The sequence below is a fragment of the Styela clava genome, chromosome 1 (assembly GCF_964204865.1).
Source record: "Styela clava chromosome 1, kaStyClav1.hap1.2, whole genome shotgun sequence".
Classification (NCBI taxonomy): Eukaryota; Metazoa; Chordata; class Ascidiacea; order Stolidobranchia; family Styelidae; genus Styela; species Styela clava.
Genome location: NC_135250.1, coordinates 27,020,651 through 27,040,597, shown reverse-complemented (window position 1 = coordinate 27,040,597; position 19,947 = coordinate 27,020,651). Strand labels below are relative to the sequence as shown.

The window sequence follows — 19,947 nt, the reverse complement described above, 5'->3', positions numbered from 1 at the left end:
GGATTTTCGCCGATCTTTGACCCCGTGAAAATTTATCCTGTTACATTCTAATAATAACATTTGTATTGAATTGGTATGAATGTTCTTTTAAATATAAACAGACATATTTCAGATAATGAATTCATAATCCATTGTAGTTCTTCCGTTCTATCTTGGGACAGACAAAAATTTCTGGCAGCGGCTGCATCGAGTTGTAAATATATATTGCATACACGAATCAGGTGCGTTCCGGTTGTTACGATTTTTCCAGCTCATCACTGGTTATCTACCATAGTAATCTGGATATAATGGAATTCTAAACCTCGGACTGTGAGACAAATATGATAAGGTTCAAATCTGAGTCAAATTATGTTCATGTATGTTCTCATAAGTTGCATGTTCAAGATATCTGATTTGAACGTTATTCCCACAATATTTAATTATGTAATAAATCAGGTTGGCAATGAAAAGGAAACATTCTGCCTTTTTTTAAATCTTAATAGGCCTTTAGACATCAGTATGTAGCTAATTATACAGAACTTTAAATATTTTAAAAATAAAAAATATAAAATCAGAAAATACCTTTTCTGGAACAAATTTAACAGATTTTCCCTCTTTTGCAGAAAAACACAATTCAACATTTGCCAAATCTTTAAAAATGTTTCTCATCTTGTCAACTTGAGTTTTGGTTTGCCGAATATAGACGAAAACTTTCACTTGGCATTCAGGTTTGTAAATGTAAGTGTTCAGTGTTCCATTTTTATGAGATCTCGGAGTGAGCTTGAGTGGAGCTGAATTTACGGTAATACCGTAATTGAACCGTAATTGAAAATAAAAAGACAAAATTTCATATTTATTTTGGAAAGAAGTACAGTAATTTAATAAGATGTCTCAATTAATTATAACTATATGAAGTTCGATGTCAGGTATGAAAATAGTTAGCCAGTTATTTGTTTCAGATGAATAAAGTTGATAGAGAAGAAACCCTAATCGACTAGTTGTTATGTCAACCACCCTACAATGGCAAAGAGACCGGCATTCCTCTTACAGTCACATACAAGATTCGAACCTGAATTTAAGAGGAAAATGAATAAGTGAATGAAACTGGCAGGTCTTATTCAGGACAAATGTAATGGATAAGCATTATATAAAACAGATAAGAAGACAGACAACATTTAACGAAAGAAAACTCTCTTTATAAATTATACAAGGATAATGAAGCTTGTTGTTGGTTTGACTTGCTAAGCATCATTATTATGACATGATTGCAATTGGCTCATTCATTATTCTAATGCAGGGGTTCCCAAAGTTGATTGACCTTTGGCCCAAATATGAAGTGGAAGGATATTCGCAAGTCAGAAAAAGGGTGCAACGGAACGGCTAGGGTTCAGGGAGTGCTGGAGTGTCCTAAAAAAAATTTGAATAACAGGCTGCAAGCTTGATTTTAGATACACCAAGCATCGCATTTTTTTAACATCTTCAAGCTTTCTTAATATAGGGCTGATACTTGAAATGCTGCCGTATGTAATCATAATACCGGTATGTACAATTGAGATACCGCTATAATTGAATTCTTAAGAATAGACATGTGCTTTTCTGTACTAATGACGTAACAATTGGCAGTAAGTTAGAACCCAAAAAGGTGAAGACATAAATTATTGGATGTACTAGCATTTATTTACGGTTAAACTATTTCATTTAAGTTTGGCGGGCCATTTTAATTCATTAGGCGGGCTGTAACTAACCTGTGGGCCGCGATTTGGAAAACCCTATTCTAATGGAAACAAAATATTGTGCAAGAGAATCACTGGTCTCCGCAGGGTGGTCCCTGTTACTGCTGGTCAATATGACTCTCTCCCCCATGAAGTGTACACAGCTCAAACGTGCAACTGATCAATTATTCCCATACATGCCCAACATGGACTGGAAAATGGATGAAAGCCATATTATCACCTTCACTCTCATTGATAATTAAGCCACTTTACTTTTTTTTTTGCTTTCACAGGATAAACATGAAAAATCCAATCCTGATTTTACCTTTTTTGTCATATTTTTGTGAACTTTTCGCATTTTCACTTTTTTCGGCACTTTTATGTAGATTTGAGAGTGAATGAAAATATAATTCAACTTCAACAGGATGATGACCAATAATAATTGATTCGAAACAAGGTTTCTTGAATCTTTCACACACTCGAGCAGTATCTAATGAGTTTAACAGAAATTTTGATTTTTCCATACAAAAATTGTACAATGTACACTGTACAATGAATGTAGTAATTGAAGCCACAGGTCCTTTATATAATATATGTGCTGAGTTATACTTGGCATGCTTCCAGCTGAGTCATTTTTATTAGTGCTTTATAATTTGTGTACTACTTTTATGGTTATAAAGCTCCTAATGTAATAGTGAATAACAGCTTAGTATCTGAAAAACTCATACAGCTTTTGGGGAAGTTATGAAGTAACCCTTGGTAAGGATAGTAATGAGTGTTATCCAATTTCTTAAAATGGATATTCGAACAATGCTGTTATAAGGCATAGGGATTAAATATTGCTCAACTGTTCTCATGCTAGGCCAGCCATGTCCAACCCAAATGCTTTCCAGGGCCACAAATTACATTTCAGTTTTGCCACAGGCCGCACATTGAAAAATAAGTCATGAATTACATTTTAATTTTGTAGAAATTTGAAACATAAAGCATGGTTTTTTAAGTAGTAATAATATATAGAAAGAATAGAAATTTATTTTTCCAGCTATGGTGAAACCATATTTTGGATGTCATTTCCTGACTTTTTATTATCGTCTGGAATCTATGATGTTGTTCTGGTGAGTGGTACAACTATCTTTATTGAAGTGTGAACATGGTGCACAAATTTTGATGAAGTCATATCACACAAAAAACGAGTCCCACAGAGCTCACAGAAATATTAGAAATAAATAAAAGTAATATCATTCAAGCAAAAATTACAATATTCAAGCACTGGAAATTTCGAATTTTTCATAACGATGAAAAGGAAAATTCGAAGAAGCACATATTAACAAAAAATTCATAGGTCCACACCTTGTCAAATAATCATCGATAAACTACATTACCGCTATGGGAATTCAACATCAACTTTGTCAAGGAGAGGTCACAAAATAAACATGTGCAGGACCTATCGACAAAAACTTTAAGTGGCCGCATGAATGCGGTAACTGGATGAAATTCTAGCACATATTGTACCACCATAAGTTTAAAAAAAAATAGAAAAAAAAATAAACTATTTCCCTACCAACTCTGGTTACTGGACATAAGTATGATATATATAGTAAATTTTAACACTCACCAATATATGACGCAAAGTAGACCAAAGTAATTTTGTTTTCAAATCTATCAATTCTTGTCACAGGCCCACCATCAGTTCTTTTTTTACTCTCAAACGTAAGTCTGATTGTATCATTTGTTACTGAATCTGGAATTCCTGAGGCTTTTAGGCAATCAGTTCTCAAAAGCCTTGAAGCCTGAAAAATTGATTGACAATGAAAGTGAGTTCAAATTTAGGAATGTTTCAGACACTACATAAACTTTCTTAAACTGTGCACTAGGACAATGTTTCCTAACTTGATTTTTTAATTTATATTAATTTGTAAGGGTTGCTCAGCAGTAATATGTGGGAAGTATCAACGCATAAAAACTCCACATCTACTTTGTTTATGTAAAGCTACGCAACTACATGTCCTCTGGTATTTGATCATAACCTTGGGTCGACTGATCTCACAAAATTTATTTTTCAAAAAATTTGGGTTGCCTAAAAAGGTTGGAACCACTGCGATAGGCCCCACTGAATGACACAAACTGATTCCCTGGGTGCAAGGCTTTGACTCGATACCATTTGTGATGACTACATTAATTAAAAGTAAATGACTATGATATGCTTATTTTTCTATATTGCATTGAAAGTAGCTTTTAAAATAAGTGTCGGAAATGTGGTAAAATTAAATTTAGAAATATTTATAGAGGTAGATGTGGCCACAACGGGAGCCAGAGTTTCTAAAAGATTAAAAGTCACTAGTGGCACATTGGCACACTGCTTTGGATCCTATGCTTGATTATTTTGTGAGAAGGTTCGCTGGAAAGTTGTTTGTACGACTTTCACAATCATTGCATATGGACATTTTGCTTACCGGTTACCATGTTAACTGTAGTCATAGTGAACGAAATAATTTGATACCGGTATCAACAAAACAATAATTGATGCAAAAACTTCAACTTACTGTCAAAGTTTGGTCTTCCAAAGGTTTCTTACTAACTTTTTCCAAAAATAAATCTCTTTCACTGATATCTGTATGAAATTTAATATAAATATAAGGAATTTTGGATATTTCTTAGTAATGCAACAAATATTGTACTTTCACTAGATTTTAGCTGTCTAAAAACATTGTGCAGATAACAATAACAATGAGCAAATATTCCAGAATTACAGGTGTCACTCAAAAATGCATTTCTTACATGATAAACTCCTTGGGAGGATTAGTCAACTATTCTCGCACCCGATATAAAATGTAATCGAATAAGAGGCCAGGGTGATATGATTAAGTATAAATATAAAAATCTTATCCTTAATTAATAGCCCAATTAAATTTAGAATACGGTAATTAACGATATGGACTATATAGTAAAATTCTTTTCAAGTATTCATAACCAGGTATAGCAAGTGAAATAGGTGCTCTTGTTCCCGGAGTATGTGTACCAGGTTATGGTTAGGCCATAATTTTATTCCAATTTTGCCAAAAAATATGGTAAATTTTTATTGAAAATGAGGATCTGAACCCACCAAAATCATCTCTATATTCTACAAGATAAACGCCTGGAATATCTTGCTTTTTACAAGATATTGGTGACGCTTCATTAGTAGATCGAGTTTCAAGGTACATTGTCAAAGTATCTTGTGTTGTTGCTTCTCCAACTCCCTGAAAATAATACAAATGAGAATTTAATAGGAGGGATTGCTGAAATTAAAATAATTAACTATCCCGAATACATCCCAATATAAATTTCTAAATATCAATATATGCTTAATGAATATTTCTGCAATCATTGACTTTCTTGTTTATTTTCGTAAAATTGCTCATCAGTAAGATGTCATAACAAAATTTTGCAGCAGCTCAGACACATTTTCAGGAATGATTGTATTATATGTTTCAAAATGTAGATATGAATTAAATAACACCATGGTCAATTTGTCTTCCAATGAATTCAAGTGAACTTGCAGTAAACCAAAATTTGTCTCAAAAAAGCTGTGATAGATTAGGATAGAATTGGGGCACTCCAGACGTGTACGTACCATATGGAAGTAACTAACTTTATTTGCCTACTTTACATCAAGTTGTGTAAATGGACTGAAACCTATGAGCATGGGGTATATTCACTTGACTAACACAGACAGTCCCGAACTCATAATAGTACCGGAATTAGAACTTTAAAATAGAATATTTTTATTCAAAATGATAGTTATGAGGCATATAAAGCAGTTTGTATGTCCCAAATGCATTTAATGAGCATCAAAAACTTTTGCAATGATAGAGTATATGAAGAATTTATCTGGGGGCAAGGGTCAGTGCAACAATTGGTTGAACCATTTTAAATTTAAGTATTGAATTTGGTATAGTAGGATAGTTGATATAAGCTGTGATAAAAAAAATATCATAAAAACATTTCACTTTATAGTACTTAGTGGTGGCTGTGGTCTAGTAATTAGAAATTAAAAGTCAGTAGCACAGTGATTCAAGAATACTCTTGCTATCAGACCTCTGATTCCCCTGTGCGGGTTTGCATCCCGCGGGGCAATAATTATATGCGAGTTGACTACTCCATGCTGCTGTAGGGTGGTTAGAGTAACCGCTGATAGAATACGGCTTCTTCCAATATCCAGACCATGGATCTAAAGCAAACGGGTGGTTAACTAATTTCATACTCGACATGGACTGGTGACTGTATGAGAGGCTGTGGTAAGCCATACGATTAAGCTGTCTTATCGACTTTCCTCTCACCCTGGGATAAATATGAAAATCTCATACTTACAGTGATGGCATTACAGGTTATTGAACTTTGTAGAATTATGCATAAATTTGATGGGGCTCCCGAAGTATGCAAACCAAGATGGCGGACCTCGGAATGTAATATGTGTACTGGGTTAGGGTTAGGCCATAAATACTTTGTAGAATTATGCATAAATTTGATGGGGCTCCCGAAGTATGCAAACCAAGATGGCGGACCTCGGAATGTAATATGTGTACTGGGTTAGGGTTAGGCCATAATTTTAGGTATAAATACTATGGGAGGCTCTTGGCTAGTCTTCGAACTGATATAGGACTAAAATAAAAATAAAATTGGAAAAAAATTATCGCCTGGCCCTAACCTGTTACCCATGTTACGTTCCGATGTCCGCCATCTTGGTTCGCATACTTCGGGAGCACCAATTTGATTATTCAAAATAGTGTTACCTCGATGATGAAGGTTTGATCAAAATATGACGGAATCGATTTAGGAAATACAGAGATGTCTCTTCCATCAAACTTTTGTTCTTCTTTTTCTAAACATGACTCACAATCTGAAACAAGGTATAAAAACTTGAAAGAATATTGAAAGTCTATGTATCTGAAAAGAAAAGCTGGGAAATTATTTCTAAACTTGACATGAACTTATTAGGGTTGTCTGACTATTGTAAATTTGTAAAAATTAAAATTGCAGAATAATTCGAGATGAACATTCTCAAAATTTGTATTCACTATTTTATTCTGTCAGAAGTTAAGTATTTTTTTGTCTGTCATAAGATAATAAATGCTTACAAAGATATTTTCAATTAAAAATGTGATGTTACTAACTCGAATATAACTACTATTGATCATATTCGAATAGGCTATTTGATTTGTTAGGTAAATCCCATGATATAATAAAAATATAAAAGGGAAAATGGTTCAATTTTTTTCATGCCCAAACTATACCAGATAATACAAGTCTCAACCACAGCGTATATGTTATCTGGAAGAGCGGTCATGTTATGAATCTGTACCCTTATCAAGAAAAGTTGTTTTCTTGGAATTTTCTCGATATACAATAATCATTATTGTGTTGACATCTTAGTACGCATCTCGGGTTTCCTAACCCAAGGTTTAATAAATTCAGTAGCCAATGCAAAAACAAAAAAATTTCCAAACTAGGTAACGAGCCTTAGAAATGTTTGTAGCTCCGTGCATAAATCAGTGGCTTTATGTGAAAGGGCTTGCTCTAAGTCAGTGTTTCGTAACCTGGGTTCGGTAGAGCTGTTGGGATTTTTCTATTACCTAGCCTAGTAATTATCAAAAAATAACTACAGTTCATCGCAGATATTCAAACATAAACATTCAACAACTATTAAATTAGCTTAGCTGTGTGTATGCCTTCGCACATATGTAAGTTTACTGTACCCATCAGTGTTTTAAATCTTAGATTCTGGTACATTTCATTGGAGTTTCATATCTATACAGATGTTGTATGCTTGTGTGTGTACTTATGATGACAAACCAAGGATTTTTAAGCTCAACATTTTGCGCGACCCTTATTCATAATGTACCGTAGTAATGAAATTATATCAGTTTTACGGATAAATCGAAGATTGGCATTATTTGTACATAAATGAATGCAAAATCAGGTCGTGTTTGACTTTTACTAGACGATAAATTTGCGACAAAGATTACTTCATTGCAGAGTTTTGCTCAAAATTATCATGATCTTTTCTTTGATATGATGATGAGTCATATCCTATCCGTATTTCTGTAAAATAAAAGTGGCAAACACTTTTATACGCATTTCAATCCAGTTCGGAGTTGGATGAACCACAACTTAAATATCAAAAAACACCACTTCCCTTGCCACAGACACCATTATGACAAAACAATGGTTAAATCCTCACGGGGGGAGGTATTGGTCTCTAAGGTTACACTATATGTTGATTTTTTATAACCTTTCAGAAGATTAGCTTCCTTTTAAAAAAGTTAGGATTCGGCTCCTAATTTCAATGGTGCAGTATGATGGGGTTCAACGGGAGCTTGCAGAATAGCACAGGGGTATGGCAGGCTTGGAAAGGTTAAGAACCACTGCTCTATGTGAAAGACATGAATATACATTGTATAACAAATCCTATTTCAAAATTATCAACATACCTTCTTTTTTCTTAAATACAATGAGCAATCCATCAATCATTCTGATAATATTCTTCACTGGTCCATTGTTTGAGCGTCTTTTATTTTCAAAATGCATTTTTACTGTCTCAATATGCTTTGATGGATCAATGTTTTGAGCAAGAACACAACTGCGAAATATATGATAAAAGAGATAAGAGATTATATCTGTGGACAATATGGTCTTGTAGTTGAAATATTTGAATAAACTATGTTGGCATCCGGGCTTAAAAAAATGTCAAGTTTGTTCAAATCCCATACCCACCAACCAATCCAGGCTGTGACAAATTGGGTAGAAATGCCAAACCATAAAGATTCTGGTCCTGCCAAACTATGGTAGCTCCATGCCAAGCAGTGGCTGGATGTACAGAGCAAGAACAGCATATACATGGTGATCAGACCAAGTGTAGACAAATATTAATGTTTGTGTTGAATCAGGACAGTTTTTACTATTTGTATGAATTTAGTTTACATGACACCTGTAGCGGCAGAGATTCAGAAACTGTTTGAATCGGAAAGTCCCCAAGTCTAATTTGCAAGCTTTTGCATGTTTGAATGGTAGGACAAGCAGATCAAGCACACAAAACAAGTTTCTGTCATGGTCTGGTTCGGGGCAACCCCAACTGAAGAGAAAACACCTCTTTTGCATAGAAGAAAACACATCCTCTGCATTGAAGAGGGAGTAAAGGTGAATCAATACGTGTATCTGGAGTTATTGGAGGGAAATTTGATGAACAATTTGTTCGGGAAAGGGGAATCACCGTTCAGAAGGACGAAGCCACATCCCACAAAGCTAATTATATCCAAGAATAATGTGGAGGAAATATGGCTGAGTTCTGGCTGAAGTAAATATGGCCTTCTTTTTCTCCAGTGATTCCAGATTCTCGTCATCTGGAGTATTTGGAGAGTAAAGACTACTCTTCCAACCACACAAATGTCAAGGCTTCAAAGCATAGATTGATGACTTGTTTGGGACGAAACTTAAGAAAAAAACACACATGCCTCGTGCAGTCATGCTTCCAACAGATTGAGGCGTGTAGTGAAGGCAAAGGAAGAATATATTTGAAAATGACAATGAATTCTATTTTTTATCAATATAATGTCATTTTCTGCAAAACAATTTTATTTTTCAGATCTATATTGTATATATTTTAATAATAAACGTTTGTCTTCACCTGGTCTGATCACCCTGTAAATACATCAAATAAAAATATGTTTATCTCCAAGAACTCTTCGCATCTGAAATGGCTAAATAGCTAGCTGCCTCTCTAAAAGGTAACCAGACAAAAATCCACAGGCTGTCATAGGATTTAGGATAAAGAATAACTTATAGGATTTCCTCTCCCATAATCTTAATATGTTTTTTCCTAATGTTATTATTTAAATAATAATGTAAATAATTTTATTTCCGTTAAATATGAAGACTAAAAAAAATAATTATAAGATCACTTTTGACAATTCCTTAATCAGATTGATCTTGCATGTAAGCGTGTTATCATAGGAAATGATGGTTTTCTAAATATTCATTTCATTTTTATGACTCAGATTATTTTATAATATATTTAAATTGATTGGACATAGCCACAGGTAATTTTGACCCATTGGTCAACACAAAAGGCAACATACCCAATAACATACCTAGTACTGCTCAGTAATAAATATAAGATTTCTTTAGAAAATTTCTTATTTAAATTGATTTTTTATGTAAGTGTGCTATCCTAGCAACAGTTGGATGAAGGTGGATCATAGCAACAGGTGGTGAATGGGAATATTCATTTCATTTTTATGACTCAGTTTATTCATTAACATATTTAAATAGATTGGTCATATATACAGGTAATTTTGACTCACTGGCCAACACAAAAAGCAACATAATATACACAATAAACCTCAAACAAAGTTACAGTGATTTCAGTAAGATTGATACAACATAAAAAGGGTGTGATAGCGCAGCAGTTAAAGCGTCCGACTTAACTGTGTTTTCAAAGCAGATTAAACGTGACAATTTTCAAATTCCATGCCAACCTCCTCCAGTGTGTAATAAATTTAGTAGGCAATACCGAAAATAGACAGAATACATTTTTTTCTTTTCATAAAATAGTAAGTAGTTCCTTACATATCACTAAATATCATTGGCTACTCGTATAATGTCATTTCCTGAGTAAAAGACGTGAATATATGAGATTAAAAATATTAAGTACAGCCTCCTATTGCTAGGTATATATAAAGTATTGAATTCTATTAATCATTTTGGAGCGTGGATGTTACACAAGAACTCAGTGGAATGAAGAAACTCACAACTCTGGCTATGTTTGCTGTTATCACACATCAAACAAAACCAGGTGATTTTTGTTTGTATAAACTAGGTATATTTTGAGATGAGTCATGAGATAGTTACGGGTAAGCTAATAAAGTTTCTATGAAACTATAGCCTATTATGACTGCGCGAAATCAGTATCAGTATCGTTACCAGGAAAATTTAACGATTGCTTATTCGAATTCCATAATTTTATTAAATAATAAAATATTTTAGATTCAATAATCAGTTTCTAAAGTTTTTAAATACAAATAAAATTTATAAATACCATGAGTAGTTGGTCCCTACAGGTGTAATGAATGAAGTAAAATACTTCAAATAAAAACAAAATTGACTAGAATATATTAGAGTACTGACTTCACAACAAAATTAGAATCGTAATGTCACTTTATGACCTATATCGCAATCTATGCTTTCACATGCTACCCATAGTTTATTTCATATTAGAATAGGCCCATGAAAGTAAAACCTGAATTAGGTTTAACATAAATAAAAGAAGACTTAGTACAAAATAAAATTATGTCATACACTGCAATTTTAAGTACAGTTATATACCTATATGTCAGTGGACACTCGGACAGTACCTATTTAAATTAGGTTTATTGTAAATAGGTTTGGAATTGACTCATTTTAAAATTAAATTTGAATATGTGCTAATTTTTATTGACTTCATAAATTGAAACTTTTACTAGAAAACAAATACTTTTATATTCTGAACTATTACTTATCGATCTTGATTGGTAAGTATGTTGATAGATATTTGTATGTCTGTTTGTATGTATGTCTGTGTGTTAGATGCACGCGATATCTCACGAAAGCGAGGTTCAATCTGCTCCAAATTTTGCATGTGCATTCATCTTAGCTCGGATCAGAAGCCTTATTGATTTTGGATGGATTATGTTGTATAATTAGCGAGGTATTAATTAATTAGTGATGGGACACACGGTATCACTATGGAGTAAGCCCACTGTTTTGGGGGATCCCCTAACCTTCGATCGATAAGTCTTCGGTTTCTAACCGAATTCTAGTTTATCTTTTTTTTGCATTAGTTTAAATTCTGCCAAAACTAGAGTTCCATATTATAAAATCTCTAATAAAGACTCACACAGATCCTTCAGTATCAGGCATCTTCTTCAATGTAGTCCAGTAATGAATATCCTTGAAAAGTTCTTCTTGAATCGAATCAAGTACAAAAGGTTGAGGCCCTTTATTCAAAGGTCTATTTGGCTGATTTGGAGGTTGGAAATCTGGCTTATATGGTGCTTTGCCCATTGGCCAGGGGTGGTCAGAAGTGGCTGATGAGCGCTGAGGCCCAGAAACAGGTTCACTAGAATTTGGGTTTGGTTGGGTAACTGAACAGAAAAGAAAGAAAATATTATTTATAATATTAATTATAATATCAATTATAGTGCACTTGGCAGTTGGTGCACCATGCTGACTGCTGGGAGTATGATTGCCATCACACCTCTGGTTTCCCTATGTGGGTTAGCAGGCTTGAATTCTGTGCGAGATAATTATGTGCGACAGGATTCCTCCACCAATAAGTCCATGCATCTGAAGCATATAATCGGCTATCTAATACCATACCCAACATGGTAACCATATGAGAGATTGTGGTTCACGTTCCACATATAGGCCTAGTGAAGTTGTCTTATCGGTTTCTTCTCTATCTGAATAAATATGGGAATTCTATTCTATAGTGAATGAATAAATGAGGTTGAATATAGTTAAACATTTTTATCTGAAATAAAATTAGGAGTTCTAAAACTCGTATATTTCAGATTGTATAGAAAATCTATTAAAAATGTAGCGAAGTTTGTCATTTAGCTAACAATTGTATGGGAGCATGCTCGGTTTCGTCGTCATTAGTAAGTAAGAGATTTTAGGATAGGTCCATATACTTATCCCAGAAGAGAGGAGAGCTGCTTAGACGGCCTAATCAAATGGTAAACCACAGCTTCTCGTCCGTTTACCAGTCGATGTCGGGTATGAGTTAGTTAGCCAGGTATTTATTTTAGATGCATGGGCTTGATAGTGGAGGAAACCATCCTGTGGTGGCAAGGATTCCAGCAATGCTCTTGCACATAATTACTCCCACACGATTCTACCTGTGAAACCACCAAGTGTAATTACAAGTGCTGTAATGAGCGTATTCATAACGCTTAGTACAATGTGCCACCTATTTGTTCAGATTTTCGTAACCATCATGACATGCTTATATTTCCAAATATATTCCTCAAAAACTGCTTTATGACGTATTCTTCAACCAGACCACGTTCCCTAAAAATCATTATAAGCAGTGTTTCTGAATACCTCTCTTACGTTGACTGTACTCAGTCTGCTGTGTGTTGCTATGCTGTTGCCCATGGTTACCTCACCGGTACTTGCTGCCAGTGACTAGAGTCTCTTTTTTTTGTAATGGTTTTGGTTTTAGAACTTTTATGACAAGTGTTGCTGCTCGATAACCAACATTGGTATTTTCGCGTCACCCTTCACCTAATTTTTGTTTGCATCAAGTGTATTTACATTTTAGTGAAAATTAAACTACTGACTGACTGACAAATTAGTCTTTTGCTGAATTTCACTCTACTAATGACTGCTATTGTAAAGCCTTGTTAAAATTAAACTACTGACTGACTGACAAATTAGTCTTTTTCTGCATTTCTCTCTACCAATGACTGCTATTGTAAAGCCTTGTTTGAAAGAGCGCAGCTCTCATTGGAAATTTAAATGTAAATTCCTGATTATCTCCACCTAAAAGGTGATAAGGCTGGTCTAGTCCCACAAATGAGTTTTCCCTTTGGGAACAATAATAATAATAAAACACGAAATAATCACAGTAAAACCAATGTCACATTTTTCAGAAGTGGACGTTCTTGATCTTCTGTCATCATGAACCAGAAGCCACCTTTTGGTCTGAGTATCAACGTCGTGTTCAGCTAAAATTTTAGGTTGTGCCTTATGTCACTATTTTTATTTGGATGCTGGAACCAAACTATTACAAAAATACAACTTTATCAAAACCCTATTTGATTCTACAGCGTTGATAATAATTCTAATTTAGATAACAATTATCTAATCACCTTCATCATCAGCCCATTGTATATTCAGATTACTCATTGACCCAGCATGTCTTGCTCTGCAGGCATAATTCTGAACAAAATATAAATAGATTACCTACAGTCCTTAAAGTGTTTAAATGAATATCGGTTTTCATATTTTATATATTTGAAAATCTCAAGGTGCTCTACTTTGTAATTTTGTTTTTGCTAAATGAAAATATAAGACACCCCCCGAAAATAAGCCCTAGTGTTTTTTTTTTTTTTTTTTGGAGGAAAATTGAAATTTTGGGGAAACAGTGCTTGCATTACATGTAAAAAATCGCAGGTGCAAATTCCATTCCTGGCACACAGGGTGTTATAAATAGAGTAGGCAATGCCATACCAAAAAAATTACTTTATCTATTTGGACTGCCTATAGTCGCGCTGTGGGCCACATTGGGAAGCCCTGCCTTAGACAAATTCAATACTCACATGGCTTTCATGGGTCATATATCCATGGAATCCAGAATGGCTATTGTTTTGTCCGAAGAAGCTGTGATCAAGAGGTCTAAACCTAAAAGAATGATGAGAAGGTTGGGATGGAACACTGGTGAAGATTCAGAAACCAAAAATAACGCAAAAGAATTCATTTTTAAACAGGCACAAAGTTTTATCTAAATTTATGAATTCATCTCCCAACTGTCAGCAGCAACTGGGCATTTTAGTAGCCTTGTGGATTTGCTAAGGAATCATTCTCTTTAATTTCTGAGCGAGTTCTTATGACCTTGCTTTGGGCAGATATTTTTAAAGAAAATATAATAATTGTGTGAAATCCTGTGTACAAAACGGGATCAGAATTGCATTTCATATTTTCATATATCCAAATGATAACTAACTATTTCTGAACACAAAATAAATTTGTAACTTGACGAGCAACAGCTGTTTGCCATATAGTTAAGCCATCTAATCGATGTTCCATCCACAGGGATAAATATGAAAACCTATCCTATTTTATAAAAAATAAAAAGTATGTAATTAGAGAGTTCCCCAACTCAGAAGCATCCACCTTTTAAAATGGGATCTGAAAGCTGGTGGTATGTCAGCATCATATCTTGCATCCCCTCCTTCAAAGCTTGGATTCTGTCGATACGGTTGATTAGCTCTTTCCTTTCTAAAACCATTGCCTCTCCAATCATCTCCGTCAAATCTTGGATTCTGTCGATACAGTTGATTGGTTCTCTCATTTCTATAGCCATCATCTCTTGTTCCATATATTTGATTCATTTGCTGATATCTGCGTCCTTAGATTATCATAATATAAATTTATATTAAACAAATTTATTAAACTGTTATTTGAGCACAGTTGGCTTTTGATTTAATTTTGACTTTTGAAATATTTTATTTCCATTATAAATTTACAGATTTTGAAACACAAAATTTGGCATAAATATGCTAATGTTGTAACGTAAACTTCTTGAATTTAAATAAATTTTTGATCCCCACACCTGTGTCATATCTTGGATATTGTTCTGTAAGTTGTTGTATTACTGTAAGCTTGTAACTTTCATTTCCAAAGGTATAATCACTTAAACCAGCATTGTAAAATCTTTGCAAACCTAAATAAAAGTAAAAAATCTTGGAAATACATTTAAATTGTTACAGATAGTACTAAAGTATTAGTAAAATCATAAATTATTGATAGATTAACATACGCAAAAAAAAAATACAGATCAAATTTGATAAATAATGAATTTAGTGAGCTTTCATAAGAGTTCATTAGAAGGGTTGCATTCGCCAAAATATTTGGAACTGGCGACAAATTTGTCTCAACACAAATTTTCCCTGACTCAAAAGCCTTGACTAATGACTTAGATAAAGTTATAAAGATAAAGTTATGGACATGCTTGCAATTGGAATGCAGATTACTCTGCATGACATCTCAAATTTGAATTTATTTTCGAATTTTAGAAAAGTAAAGAAAACTGTGTTCTTAACTATGTTGCCATCTTTATTTCAAGTTCATATTCCATGCCCACCGCTTCTGTCAGGGTGTAATAATTTGGCTATACAGTGCCTATCAAGAAAAATAAAGTTTACAATGTATTTGTGGCATTTTTTCCAGAGCCTTGTTTAGAGCGAAGATATAAAGGACGGCATGATAACTTCCGAAACTCAATTAATTGAAAACTTCAAAAACTACATTACCATAAGTATCTTTGAAAGTGAACACTACAACACCTCCTTTTTTCTCTACATCTTCTATTATATCAGGTCCTATGTTGTTTTCAACAAACAATTTTAATTTCACTTTATTTGCTGAAGATGGAAACCCAGTAACATGTACTGTCCTGTCTTCCATAACTCTTAGCTACTCTTAAAATACATGTTAGGAAAATAAAATGCATTTTGTGAGTCTTCCATATATTTATCACATTGGGTGGTGAAAACCCTAGACCTTACTGTGGTGGCATCACAGTTTGAAAGCTCAGATTCAAATCCAATGCCCGTCACCCACCAATGATGTGATAAATTGGGTATGCAATGTCAACCAGAAAAATTTCGATCTCTCAAAAAATAAGTGACTCCTTACTTGACAGAAGCTGCTTGTGCAAGGCCTTCTTCCAAGTAAAAGGCATATAAAAATGGGAAAATAATGATATAGTAAAAGCTGCAAAATTTGCTACAATTTTTTTGGTAGCTCTGTTGAAATCTAAGGGAGAATGCTGAATTAACAAATTATTGAAAAATATTGATAAAGTACGAGAAAAAAGAAATTTCTATTACTTAATACTGAATGGTAACAGACCAATCAATTTAAAATGAAACATTTAATAATTATAAATGGTTGAAGCTGTAAGAAGACTAATTTTAAAATTTTCAGATTTATTTGGAATGTTATGGGACTTGAAATATCACCTAATGGTTCACTGATTTATTTTAGTTCATGGGAATATTTTTTATGAAATACTCATATGCTTCTGCCTTCATTTTGAACTTGATGTTCTACTAAGGTTCCACCATATTAGAATGCTGGCTATGTGTTCGTATATTTGATCATTGCTCTCACTATGTGATGTTCTGACTTTTTGACCACTTCGATTTTAATTATGGTAGCTTTTATTTATGATGGTCATTATGATTAGGCTTTGTCCATGTCAGATTTTATCCTTAGAAACTTTTATCAAAATTGTTTTTGCTTGTTCCAATTTCTTTCATTTTGTCTTCCTGTTGCTAGGACTTGCAAAGTTTTGTTTTAGTTCCATTTTGCATTTATTTGTAAAAATGTGAGAAAAGGCTATTTATAACTGGAATAGTTAAAATTGTGTTGAAGCCTAGTTATGTTGTCTTAATATCTAACAATCCTCAAATTATCTCCGTTTGCATTTGGGCCTGTACAAGGTAATCAGAGGTACCATGCAAATAAATGAACGGCCCGCAGAGGGGTCCGGCCCATGGTGTAATAAAATCTGGCCCACGACGATGCACTGAATTATAGTAACTAACCAGATGTTTTGACGATTATAATCTTTACGTAACAGAATTTATTGAGACATGTGTAGACTAAATTATATCATAACCAAGTATATAAATAACAATTACTCGTTTAATGCGCCTATAATTTTAATTATAATTACACAAATGGCAATAAAACGCAGAAAAGTTGATGCTCAATGGCGCCGAAATTCAAATGAAATTTTTTGAGATGAAATGCAATATTGATATAAATCTATATTCTATTCGAGTATCACTTCTTGATTTTTATTATAAAAAGTATCATCCGTTCGGTTTTAACTTTCCAAAAATATGTGCGGCCCGCCAATGACTTGCAACCTTTAATTTTGGCCCGCGAGCGACAAAAGGTTGCCGACCCCTGCCTTAAACTGTTAAACTTTGTCTGGGTATTAAAGTTGTCCAAACTGAATATCTTCTAATATATATGTCTAATTTTTTCTGAATCAAAAAGTTTTTCAAATTCAATTTCAAAATATTTTCATCAAATTTACAATCTAAATTACACAATTTCAACCTGTCTTTGTCTATACAAGGATAGATATGAATTGAATACCTGTGATGTAAATTCGTATACAAATCTGCCCGAAGCTAATACATTATACGACCTGAACTTTGCCCAAAAATCTGAAAGATTTTTCGCTATAACAAAACCCAGCATTTTGTTGCGAGGAATCACATTTTCTGGTTGCGGGGGATTTTTTTCAACGACAGGTTGGTCCTAGGGCGACACCTCACCTAGGGTGTAATAAATTGGGCTGACATATCTATCTATTATAAGAATTCCAAGCTTACAAAAGACGATATAGCTTTTACAAGTCGGTGTCTACTGCCCTAAGGCCTTGCTCGGAGCAAAGACGTGCAGCACCTATATAATATATCCGGATCCCACGCGAGACTTCTTTGACCCTAGATTTCATTTGTTGGTGATATCCCAAGGATTGTCAGACAACGCTTCCTAGATCTTGTGTTTTAACATATATACAAAAATTATTTGAGGCATGTACAACATGTCGCTAGTGCGTAGGGTTACCATATTTTTGTGACCTTAAAGACGCCGTTAACGTTAACGTTAAGCATTTTTTTGACGTACGTAATAAATTGTTGCAATTAAAACAACGAAACAATCAAAACCACGCAACAACAGTATCGAGAACATACTATGGTAATGTTCGTGTGCTATTTTGACTGACTGAGCGCCAAAGCGAAACATTTGGTTGACCGTTCGGGACGCCGGGAAAAGACGTTGAAATGTGGGACTGTCCTGTCTAAAACGGGACGTATGGTAAGACTACTAGTGCGTCATCTCGTTCCCCCTTAAATATTTCCTTTGTCGAAAACGTCTTATATTAAGAAGGCGTGCATATGCTAAAGTTTTCGTTTTTGAAATCTGATTGTCACCGAGTTTGGAGATAGAGCCGGTCTAAAGATTTTTCTCGTACCTGAGTCGGGAATCGCAGTTGACTGTAAATTTTTCCCGACTCCACAGCTCTCTTTATAGTCCTGGTTATGGCTGCAGGGAAAGATTATGGTCACATGTTGCTGACGCTATTGTGTGAAAAACCGCGAAGAACCAAAGGTAGAACCGAAGTTATTTAAATTTCATTTTTACTTACTTTCATAATAACAAAGAGCCGTGTATTAGAAAATTTCTTATTTTCCGGAGAGTATTTGTCCTTGTTTTGGCAGTGTATGATGTAGAACTTTCGATACTCCCGTAGTATGTGTACCAGCTTAAGGTTAGATAACTCCCATCAAGGCCAAACAGAGAAATCGTGTGGAAGTCAACGCTCTACTTCGCCTTGCAGAAACAGTCATTAGAACCCCGTTTAACACGTATTATATCAAAAAGACAGCAGCAAATTTCTCAGTAAATTGGATTGTCTTCTTCTTCACCGCCTACTTTTGTCATAATTGCATTCATCTGATTATGTTTTGTGTTCATGACATTTTTGGTCAATTTTGAAGGTCCGCCGGTCCGCAAAATTTGTTTTGAAATTTACGGTCCGCCAACTGAAAAAGGTTGAGAACCACTGGTATGCTTCAAACATCTAGCTGGGCCACACAAAAATTATCAAGAAAGCAAGATAAGAGAATGTGGCTATCACTTAGCCTTACGGTAATATCGGCACTGAGAAAAAGAAGAATGGCCCGCGTTGCCTGCTGCACAACCCTCGTTTAAATGATAGCCTGGAGTTTATTATCCACGGAGTGGACATGCTAAACTAAGTTACGCTCTTTTGCAATCAACATCCTATACACTTTGTAATCGTTCACCGTGGATACTCGGAAATAATTCCCTAACTGGCTATTGGTTCGTGCTTTTTCCACCAGATTTAGTTCAGTGGTTCTCAACCTTTTTCGTTAAATTTCTGCCTCCGCCTATTTTAGAACTCTTTATCCCTCCCTAACTATGCAAAGAAAGTATTGAGCACAAAGATGTTAGCAAAACGCCTGCAAATAGAAAGCAAAATTATTCTTCAAGAACGACAAAATTACTTTATCACTTTATCGGGATCCTCCCCGGTTGGGAATGTTGGATTTAGTTATTTTAGTGACTTTCTTTAATTTCGAGATCACTGACATTGGCAGGACAGTTGAGTTGCATATATACTGCAAATTTATTTTTTGTACTACGTCTCCGTTACTAACAAGGGACCGTACTACTGACCTACTGATACGAAGAGATATTTCTGAAGGAATCTTCCCAGTTCAGCATTATCTATCCAATTTTCTACACACTGAGTTGAAGGGCATTGACAAAAAGAAAATTGCATGCCGCCAATCAAAAATTTACGCAAAATTGTTTTTGAAAGCGAACTACGGCAGCCTATCTATAAAAATTAATCTGATAACACTCAACTTCTGGATAGAAGAATAAATGAATCATTTTTATAATT

At 34.3% G+C, this 19,947-nt stretch overlaps 1 protein-coding gene across 1 annotated transcript; it reads right to left on the bottom strand.

Moving 5' to 3' along the window:
* Nucleotides 1–504: 504 nt before the first annotated feature.
* On the bottom strand, nt 505–15,896 carry LOC144425641 (uncharacterized). The gene is made up of 13 exons (XM_078115066.1): nt 15,743–15,896; nt 15,043–15,153; nt 14,604–14,838; nt 14,030–14,111; nt 13,580–13,649; nt 11,602–11,848; nt 8,162–8,310; nt 6,464–6,570; nt 4,795–4,930; nt 4,235–4,302; nt 3,307–3,481; nt 2,017–2,181; nt 505–770 (listed from the first exon to the last, which is right to left on the bottom strand). Exons 1-13 carry the CDS (start codon nt 15,894–15,896, stop codon nt 505–507), a joined length of 1,965 nt encoding a protein of 654 aa, XP_077971192.1.
* Between the last annotated feature and the right edge of the window lie 4,051 nt (nt 15,897–19,947).